Consider the following 10,980-nt stretch of genomic DNA (forward strand, 5'->3'; position numbering starts at 1 on the left):
TGAGGCAGTAGGATCGCTTGAGCCCAGGAGTTTGAGGTTGCTCTGAGCTAGGCTAACGCCACGGCACTCACTCTAGCCAGGGCAATAGAGTGAGACTCTGTCTCAAAAAAAAAAAAAAAAAGTATCAATGCAAACAAATTTTAGAACTGTCTCTAGAAGAGACTAAAATGTTACTTATTATATGGCCTAAGTTAAATGTATTAAAATAGTAAATAGTGCAACAATGTTTTAATTATAATAGAGCTACAGTATGTAAAGAAAACTAGAGAAAAATGAGAAGACAATGCAGAGAGATAGATAACAGTGCAAAATAGATTTGCCTTCTAGTGATATTTTTCACATATTTCTTGTAAGTGATATTTTTTCATCAGTTATGGAATCCCGTAATCGCAGAATTCCTTTTCCATCCTTAGGATTCTCTGAAGGCCTTTCAATCTTGTTCGCCCAGTGCATTTTCCTTGTTGACACACAGCATGATTTGTATTATCAGTGGTGGTACTCTTTTGTTTTTTACCTTTGTTCAATTCAGTCCCAGGAAACTATTTTCTACATTAACAAGTATGAGCACCTACCAAATGCTAAGCACTTTTTCTTGGTATGTCTTCTGGAACAAAAAAGTATCTCAGCATTTAAATAAGGCAAAATGACCTAAAGAAGATTTAAAATGAAAGACCTTCTATGTTCTTTGAAATGAAATACTGCCAAAGTAGACTTACTTTAATGATTTTTACTGGTAAATATATAAATGCAGTGAGAGTTGCCAGACTTTAAAAGGCATGAATAACAGTCTCATGAAATGCCAGACATTATTGTAGAAAAGAGAAAGAAGACACCCTACTAGGGGTTTTACTTCCTTTAAAAAACAGAGATGAAAACTAGCTTGCTCAAGTGCCTGAATACATATGGTTTAAGTAACAACTATAGCATTTGCAGAATAAAATCTAGGAATGTTTACATATGCTTTCAATCTGAGGGCTGACTTGTTTGAAGAAAAGTAAAAATTTGTGAGATCACTGACTGACAGAATTTTAGCAAATAGAAAAAAAATCCAATGTCTTCAAAACTATCATCATAAGGGCTGACCTTTCTTCCCCAACCCCCTCACCCAAGCCATTACTTTGCACCAAAATAGAAAATATTCTTTTTGGGGGGAATTATGGGTTTTGTCTGAGAACAAATAATATGAAAATAGTAAATGGTATTTGTATGACAGCATATTTTCCAAATTCAAAATCAGGACACCATGTTCTAGCAAGGGTATTTTAAAACAGTAATGAGATAATGTTTGAAAGAGAAACAACATATTTGAAATTATATATTTCTAGGGTATTTGGTTGCTCTATCACTGAAATAGGGATAATCTAGGTATAGATTTCTTTGCTCTTGGAGGGGGGAAAAAAAGCATTTTGTTGTTTTATGTTGTGTTATGTGTTGGTATTGGTTTTAATTATCTACACGCTTGCAAAATTAAATGCTTATGGATTCAAAGCTGATAGCTACCATAGCTTGCCAAAATACAACCAAATGTTTTCCAAATGTTGGAAAAAAATTGTTTTTGGACTTTACAGAAATAGCAACCCTTCCCCCAAAATTGGGAGAAATTTGTCTTCTAGGCATTTTCAAAGTTTACTGATATCCCAGGGAGCTGTCAAATCACCACCAGGCACATTTTTCATTTTTTTCTACACTTATGTCTTATATTTGAAATATTTTCCTAATTAATGCTTCTTTTCTGTGGCATTTTTCCCATAAATATAAAAAAATACATGCATCCAAAATACATTTTTTAAAAACTTAAAACTAATTTTTCAAATAAAATATTATATTCTAGTCAACTTAATCAAGGAAAAAGCTTTGAGTTAAAAACATATTTCAGAATTTTGCATTTGGACACATATACAGTGGGAAAATATAACTAAAAATAAAATCTTCTTTCAACCCAGAAATCCTCTCCATAAAGGTAGTAGAGAAAAAAAACATTCATTGCTGAATAAGCATTAAAACAGAATGTGATGTGTTTCACAGGCAATTCACTAAGAGATTAAAAAGACAGAAAGGAATCTCACCCCTTTATATAGCCAAGCAGATACTACCCACCGTATACATGTATTCAGGATAAATAATAACTAGTCTTCAAGCGAGAAGACTTGATAGCAGCTTTGTCATACGTAGTTCATCCTAACTTTACCTGGTAATTGGGCTGGCCATCTGTTAGCTTATTGGCTTTATTCAGAGAAATACAAACTTTTATCTTTATGACAAAAGGTAGTTTTGCAACTGGAAGCAAGCCCTCACCAAACTTAGGCTCCTACCTTCCCACGGAAGCTGGGAGATGGGGCGCTGTCTTCCTTGATGTTTACATTTTGAAAAGATGGCTCCCATGTCCTTAAGAAAAACACTCCTGGTCATAAAGGTGACAAAAGGACTATCTAGTAAAGATGTTTCAAAGAGAGGAGAATGTACTTGTAGTTACAAGTTTTCTAAAGTAAGTGTTCTGAGAAAAAGTAGGAAAGAGAAATCCTTTATTTTCAACGAGGATAATTAAGCCTCATTTTGAATTTGTATTTGTCCTGATGATATACCATACAGTTGCATTAACTCAATTATTCACTGGTTTAATAAACATTCTCTGTTTCCAGCTGCTTTTTCAGGGCTCACACATTTAGAAGAGTTAGATCTATCAAACAACAGTTTGCAAAACTTTGACTATGGAGTATTAGAAGACTTGTATTTTTTGAAACTCTTGTGGCTCAGAGATAATCCTTGGAGATGTGACTACAACATCCACTACCTCTACTACTGGTTAAAGCATCACTACAACGTCCATTATAATGGCCTAGAATGCAAAATGCCTGAAGAATACAAAGGGTGGTTTGTGGGAAAGTATGTTCGAAGTTACTATGAAGAATGCCCCAAAGACAAGTTACCAGCATACCCTGAGACATTTGACCAGGATACAGAAGAAGATGAATGGGAAAAAATACATAAGGATCATATGGCAAAGAAGCAAAGTGTAAGAATTACTATAGTGGGATAACAAGAAATTGTCCTGGTTGTAACTAGTTTGTATTTGCTATACTGGCATCAGAAAACCATATGTTTACATTTTGATTAACTGTGTTGCCTATTTATGCAGGGTTATCCAGCTAAAGGAAGCTTTTTTTAATTATTAGTATAATTATTATTGCGACAATTATATAATCAAGGTAATACTTTCATCCTGCTTTTGTGGAGCAGTCTCTGCTAATACACAATTCCACACTGCAAGTGTTGGGTCCTAATGATGGCATTAGAATTTCTTGATGTCCTGTATAAATGTTTTTTACTGCTTTCTGGCAATAAAAAAAAACTTGATTCATTTTTACATGTCTTTCGACAGCTGTTTGTACATACCTAAAAAAGATCGAAATGCTTAGTCATAACAAAATGTCATTCATTCCCCTCAACATCCCCCCTGCTTTTTTTCAGTAAATCGGCTTATGCATTAAATAAATTTCCATTTCTGATTTCTGTAAATTCCAAAATAAGGTCCTGCTAAATCCAAATTCTCAACCACTCTTCACTGATCCATGCAAAAAACTATCAAGCTACACCTGAAGGAGAACTGTCACAAGCAATAGAGAATATGAGAATTATACTGGAAGCTGGTTAGAAGATAGCACCCTGAGAAATAGTTGTAGATGGTGTGAATCAAGAGCTCTGAAGAGGTATAAACACTGATGAGTGTGAAAACAGCATTGTGGGTTTGTTTTTTTATTTTTTAAGGATTCAGACTGGGAAGCCCTTCCTGCTAAGGTAATATGTCAAGGAGCATAAAACAAAGGATTAAGTTAGATTCAGGGACCGAATGTGGGATGAAGTCAAAACAAAAAACAGAAAATAATATCAGAGATTCTATACACACACACATGCACACACATATATACATATGTGTATTATATTTTATACATATATAAGATATGACATATATAAGATTTTATGACATATATAAGATATATTTCCAAAAGAGGAGCAGGTACTAGGAAGGTTAAGCCTTTCTCTCCAGGAGCACCCATGAGGGCAGGTGGCAGGAGAAAGTCTTTGGTACAAGATGTTTCAATCTGTATTAATATGTACAGGAAACCAAGAGAATGGGAAGCTCAAAGTATTGCCAGAGCTGTTGCTCCAGGAAATGACTCTGGATTGTGTTACCAATGGTTTGGGTCAGAGGTGGAGACTTAGTGATACTCGTTCTCAGTGCAAATCCCCACATTGTTCACTATGAGGCATTAAAGACAGCTGTTAAATTTGAAGGATTACCAGAAAGATATAACAAATTCATTTATTATTGTTCATGAGCCTCGGAGTAGAATTTTAAGCACACAGGTCCTGAAACAGCCAAGATTTGATGATGGAGAAAACCTGGTGTGACCTCAGTAGGAGACAGGACGATCACACTGGGGACAAGAAGATTCTGGAATAAAATGAGATAAAATCTGATTCAGAGAAAGGGCCCAAGTTCTCTGGTTTAATTTTTAGTTAGGGATTTCATTGGTTGGTTTTTATATTCAATTTCATCCCCAGGGATCTATTTGGAAATAAAACTCTGGAACACACTGAAATAGAAATTAACCCAAACCATCCAAAAGTCAGTCAGTAGGAGTTGCTAACATCTCTCAGAGTCAAAATTGGAGTACATTTTTGACAACTTAAGATTTGCTCCTTCTCTGAATCAGAGTTTATAGTTTTTCAAGGAAGTATAGTTGATCCATGGAATGAATAATTAGATACTTCTTCTACCAAGTTGTTTTTTTTTTAACTTTTCTGCTAGTCCTAAGATTCTTTGATTTTTCTGAAATAAACAAGATTCACTATAAACTGAGGCCTCCTGAGTCTTAAGCCTGAATTAACTCTGATGTAATGCCTGGTTATTTGAGAAAGATACTTAACTTTAAGCAGCTCAGTTTTTTTCATGTACTTACCATTCCCTCCTCTGGAGCCTACACCCTTGATCAATTCATATCTTTTTCTGAGAAATATAAAGTCTCCTGCTCTTAGGAGCAAATAGAAGCAATGCAGAAATGAGAATCTACTTGCCTAAATTCTATAAACTGGTGCCCTCATCTGCCTTTTAAACATTTTAAGATAACATTCTAAAGTCAATTTTCTTCTAAAGCTTTTATTGACATAAGGATTACAATTGTTGTGTCCAATCAGCCAAAGAGCCCAAAATATCAACCGATATTTACCTTCAATCTAACAATCAGAGAACCAAAATTCTTGCCAGAATGTGTATAATTCTAGACATACCAATAGATGAACTGACCTTAGCTGGAAGGCGGGAAAGGAAACATTAAAACATCTCTGAGAATGGTTTTTATCTTTGATACACTCAAAGTTGCTGGAATTAAAACTGGTTTTATTAAATATCTTTGGCAAATTAAAAATATTACAAAGAAGATACAGATATAACATTTACTTCCTTAAGAAAATCAAGGACTGTTCAGGCTTTCATGCTTGTTTCTATGATAAAGATACTCATACTAAGCCCTGGCATGGTGGCTCACACCTATAATCCCAGTACTTTGGAAGGCCAAGGCAGGAGGATCTCTTGAGGCCAAGAGTTTGAAAACAGCCTGGACAACATAATAAGACTCCATCTCTACAAAAAGTAGAAAAAATTAGCTGGGTGTTGTGGCATGTGCCTGTAATCCCAACTCCATGGGAGGCTGAGGCAGGAGGATCACTTGAGCCCAGGAGTTTGAGGTTACAGTGAGCTGTGATCATGCCACCGTATTCCAGTCTGGGTGACAGAGTGAGATTCTGTCTCAAAAAAAAGAAAAAAAAAAGATTTACTAAGAATTACACTTCTAGATAAATACTCAATAAAATATTTTAAAATAGATAACAAAATATCGAAAAATTTAAAGCAAGAAAATACTTTCAGGCTACCTTGACCTCAGATACAACTATAAACATATACATATCTTAAATATATAGTATATATAAGATTAATCATTATCTGACATAATGAACAGATGGTCAATATTCCCATTGCATAGTAGAGCATTTGACTTAGGCATTTTCATCATCTGATCCTCTCTGTACTCTCTATACAAATTACAACCTCATGTTGCCCATTTCCTCTCTATCCCAAACTTCCCAGTGTACCTTGTGCCTAAGTATGAGGAATTCTATATGTGGAAGCAGGTAAAAAAATCTAGGGAAGGTTATAGCTGTAAATGCCTACCTCAAAAAAGAAGATAGTTCAAGAGAATGAAAAGGTAAGCCACTGAGTAGGAGAAAATATTTGCCAAAAACACATCTGACAAAGGACCATTATCCAAAATATAAAGAACTCTTAACAATAAGAAAACAACCCAATTAAAAAATGGGCCAAAGACCTTAACAGACACCTCATCAGAAAGATAGAAGCATGTGAGAAGATACTCCACATCATATGTCATTGGGGAAATGTAAATTAAAACAGGAATGGGAAAATATTACACACCTATTAGAATGGCCAAAATGCAAACACTGACAACAACAAATGATGGAGAGGATATGGAGCAATAGGAACTTTCATTCATTGCTGATGAGAATGCAAAACAGTACAGCCACTTTGGAAGACAGTTTGGCACTTTCTTACAAAACTGAACATACTCATACAATCCATTAGTTGCATTTCTTGGCATCTACCCAAAGGAGCTGAAAACTTATGTCTGCACAAAAACCTGCATATGGATATTTATAACAACTTTATCCATAATTGCCAAAATTTGGAAGCAACTAAGATGTCCTTTAGTAGGTGAATGGATAAACAAACTGTGGTACATCCAGACAATGGAATATTATTCAGCACTAAAAAGAAATTAGCTAACAAGCCATTAAAAGACATGGAAGAAATTTAAATACAAATTACTAAGTGAAAGAAGCCCATCTCAAAAGGCCACATACTGTATGATTGCAACTATATGACATTCTGGAAAAGGCAAAACTAGAGAGACAATAAAAAGATCAGTGGTTGCCAGGGGTTAGTGGAGAGAGGAGGGATGACTAGACAGAGTACAGAAGATTCTTTTTTTTTTTTTTTTTTTTGAGGCAGAGTCTCACTGTTGCCCAGGCTAGAGTGCCGTGGCGTCATCTTAGCTCACAGCAACCTCAAACTCTTGGGCTCAAGCGATCCTTCTGCCTCAGCCTCCCGAGTAGCTGGGACTACAGGCATGCGCCACCATGCCCAGCTAGTTTTTTTTTTATATATATATTTTTAGTTGTCCGATTAATTTCTTTCTATTTTTTTAGTAGAGACAGGGTCTCGCTCTTGCTCAGGCTGGTTTCGAACTCCTGAGCTCAAACAATCCACCCACCTCGGCCTCCCAGAGAGCTAGGATTACAGGCATGAGCCACCACACCGGCCCAGAAGATTCTTAAAGGAATGAAACCACTCCATGTGATACTACAATGGTGAATAAATGTCATTATAAATTTGTCAAAACTCATAGAATGTACAACACTAAGAGTGAACCCAAATGTAAACTATGGACTTTGGGTGATAATGATGCGTAAATATAGCTTTATCAATTGTAACAAATGTACTATCTGGTGGGGGATGTTGATAGTGGGGATGCTATGCATGTGTGGGGGAAAGGGAGATATGGGACATCTCTATGTCTTCCATTCAATTTTGCTGAGAACCTAAAATTTCTCTAAAAAATAAAACTTATTCAAAAGAAGAAGATAGGCTTCAAATCAATAACGTCACTTTCTACCTTAAGAAACTAGGGAAAAAAAGAACAAACAAAACCCAAAGCAACCAGAATAATAAAGATTGGAATGGAGATAAACAAAATAGAGAATAGAAAAACAGTAAAGATAATCAATGAAAATAAAGTTGTTTGAACATCCATATTCATAGCAGCAATATTCACAATAGCTAAAAGGTAGAAGCAACCTTAGTATCTATTGATGGAAAAATGGATAAACAAAATATGGTATATACATACAATAGAACATTAGTCATCTTTAAAAAGGAAGGAAATTCTGACATGTTATAATATGATTGAACCTTGAAGACATTAAGCTAAGTGAAATAAGCCAGTCACAAAAGAACAACTATTATATGATTCCACTTACATACAAGGTACTCAGTCTTTAAATTCATAGAGATGGAAAGTACAATGGTGGTTGCCAGGGGCTAGGAGGAGGGGGAAATTGGGAGTTAGCACTTAATGGGTACAGAGTTTCAGTTGGGGAAGATGAAAAAGTTCTAGAGATGGATGGTGATGATGGTGGCACAACAATGTGAATGTACTTAATGCCACAGAACCATACACTTAAAGGTAGTTAAAATGGTAGTTTTTATGTTATGTATATTTTACCACAATAAAAAAAGAAGAATCAAAAAGTTGGCTGTTTGAAACAATCAAGAAAATTGGCAATTCTTAGCTAAACTCACCAGGAAAAAAAGAGGGAAGACTAATATTAGGTCCTTTAATATGAAATGTCCAATTTCTAATCAAAAGCTTAGGCCAGGTGCAGTGGCTCATGCCTGTAATCCTAGCACTCTAGGAGGCTGAGGCAGGAGGATCGCTCGAGCTCAGGAGTTCAAGACCAGCTTGAGCAAGAGTGAGACCCCCGTCTCTACTAAAAATAGAAAAAATTCACTGGGCATGATGGCAAGCACCCATAGTCCCAGCTACTGGGGAGGCTGAGGCAGGTGGACCACTTGAGCCCAGCAGTATGAAGCTCCTGTGAGCTATGCTGATGCCACAGCATTCTAGCTCAGGCAACAGAGTGAGACTCTGTCTCAAAAAAAAAAAAAAAAATTTAGTTTATTATATCTCAAACAAGAAGCAGTACAATTAATCAAAGTATACGCCTAAACTATTGATACAGTTTTGCCATCTTAATGGTAGCTTGTTTATGCCAGGAGCAAAGAAGCCTGGAGAGTGAGTAGCGATGAGATTGTGAAAAGTGTTTTCCACAGATTATTGAGAACTGAATATTTTTCCTTGCAAGAAGTGTTCCAAAGCCTGGAAGAAGTGGTAGTCAGTTGGTGCAAGGTTTGGTGAATATGGTGATGACAGAGAGTTTCCAAGTCCAGCTGCTATAGTTTGAGCAGCATTGTTTGTGTACCATGTGGTTGAGCATTGTCTTGCAAGAGGGTTGGCCTGTCTCTGTTGACCAATCTCGGCTGCTTAATCGCAAGCATCCTTATCATTTCATCCCATTGGTTGCAGCAGACACCCGCTGTAATCGACGGACCTGGTTTCAGGAAGCTGTAGTGGATAATACCAGCGCTGGACCAGCAAACAGACACTATTTCCTTTTTTTTAAATGAATATTGAGTTTTGGACTGTGTTTTGGTGCTTCATCTTTAACCAAGCATTGTGCTGAATGCTTGCAAGTGTCAAAAATAATCCATTTTTCATCACACATAACAATATGGTATAGAAATGGTTCGCCTTTATGTTGTGACAGCAAAGAAAGGCAAGCTTTCAGATGATTTCTGTTCTGACGCTCATTTAATTCATGCAGAACCCATCTATCCAGCTTCTTTACCTTGCCAATTTGTTTCAAATGGTCCAATATTGTTGGAATATAACGTCAAACCTTGCTGCTAATTGAGTGAGCATGTATACTACATGGTCGTTGCATTCAAAATGACTGACCAAGTAGAGCAACAAATCTGCATCAAATTTTGCATTAAGCTTGAACATTCCTCCGCAGAAAGTATTCAGATGATTCGGAAAGCTTTCAGGGACAATGCAGTGAGTGCAGCACAAATAAAAGTGGTACAAATGCTTCAAAGATGGTGGAGAATCTGTTGAAAGTGATCCACATTCTGGAAGGCCTGCTACAAGCAGAACACCTGAGAATGCTGAACGCCTACAGGTTAGGTTAAGAGACGCTAAGAGAACTGTGTGAGGTCCCAAGGTGCCTACTTTGAAGAGGACTAAGGCCTCATTGTCCTAAATACAATGTTTCTTGTATCTTCTTCAATAAGTGTCTCTACTTTTCATATTATATGGCTGGATACTTTCTGGACAAACCTCACATATGGGAACTTCCTCAACTCAATTAAGGGCATTTTTTTAGATCTACAGCTAACATCTCACTTAATAATGAAAGACTGAAAACTTTCTCCCCGAGATCAGGAACGAGACAAAGATGTCTGCTCTCACCACTTATATTCATCAGCCTGAGCGATTTAAGAAAAGGAAATAAAAGGCAAAATGGGTATAGGGTTTTTTTTTGGGCTAATAAAAATGTTCTAGAATTAAATAATGGTGATAATTGTTCAATACTGTTAATATAATAAAAAAATCACTGTATTATACTCTTTAAAATGGTTAAAAAGGTAAATTTTATCTCAATTAATAAATTAATTAAATAAAAGCTTCCAGAGACACATGCCCTGCCATTCCTCAAAAACTCATTCCACTCCTCAACTACCATTGCTATCATGAAAATCTTAGGTCAAACTGAAACCTTGAATGTTGCATCTTGAGTCCATTTTCTTTCTTCAAAAAAATGTACGTTCATTTAATGGTATATTTTATATGTATATTTCATATGTGTGTGTGTATATATATATATAAAATGTGTGTATATGTGTATATATACATATACCCAGAGAGAGAGGGAGAGACAGATAAAAACAGAGAGAGAAAGAGTTTGGGTGGCTAACATATTAAGGTTTACAATTATTTGATTAACTTTATTACTACGAAAGTAATAAATTGGTTCAAAATAGCAGACTAAGCACATGTTCAACTTCTCTCTCCTGCCCAAATTCTAAGAAATGAATTCTTTTTTCAAAACTCTATAACATGCCTGGAAGACAAAGCAGGAATTGTCTTGGTAGATCAGAAATTAATAGTTCTTAAAAATCCAAAGGCAGATGTGACCAGATTGAACAAGGAGTATGCAGGAGACAGCTGCTGTAAAAGTGAGAACCATATTATATCCCCGTAAAGGATGTATCCCAGAAATGAAAAG

General features: G+C 35.9%; 2 protein-coding genes across 2 annotated transcripts in view; one reads left to right on the forward strand and one right to left on the reverse strand.

Moving 5' to 3' along the window:
* Nucleotides 1-3,037, forward strand: part of LRRC17 (leucine rich repeat containing 17) — a 12,535-nt gene extending 9,498 nt beyond the window's left edge. The window contains exon 3 of the mRNA XM_012650314.1: nucleotides 2,640-3,037. Within this exon, the coding sequence (XP_012505768.1) occupies nucleotides 2,640-3,037 (398 nt within the window). The remainder of the gene's footprint in view (nucleotides 1-2,639) is intronic.
* Nucleotides 1-10,980, reverse strand: part of FBXL13 (F-box and leucine-rich repeat protein 13) — a 198,399-nt gene that overhangs the window by 112,652 nt on the left and 74,767 nt on the right. The gene's annotated exons all lie outside the window — the stretch shown is intronic.

Source organism: Propithecus coquereli, unplaced genomic scaffold (assembly GCF_000956105.1).
Source record: "Propithecus coquereli isolate 6110/MARCELLA unplaced genomic scaffold, Pcoq_1.0 Scaffold32, whole genome shotgun sequence".
Taxonomy (NCBI): Eukaryota; Metazoa; Chordata; class Mammalia; order Primates; family Indriidae; genus Propithecus; species Propithecus coquereli.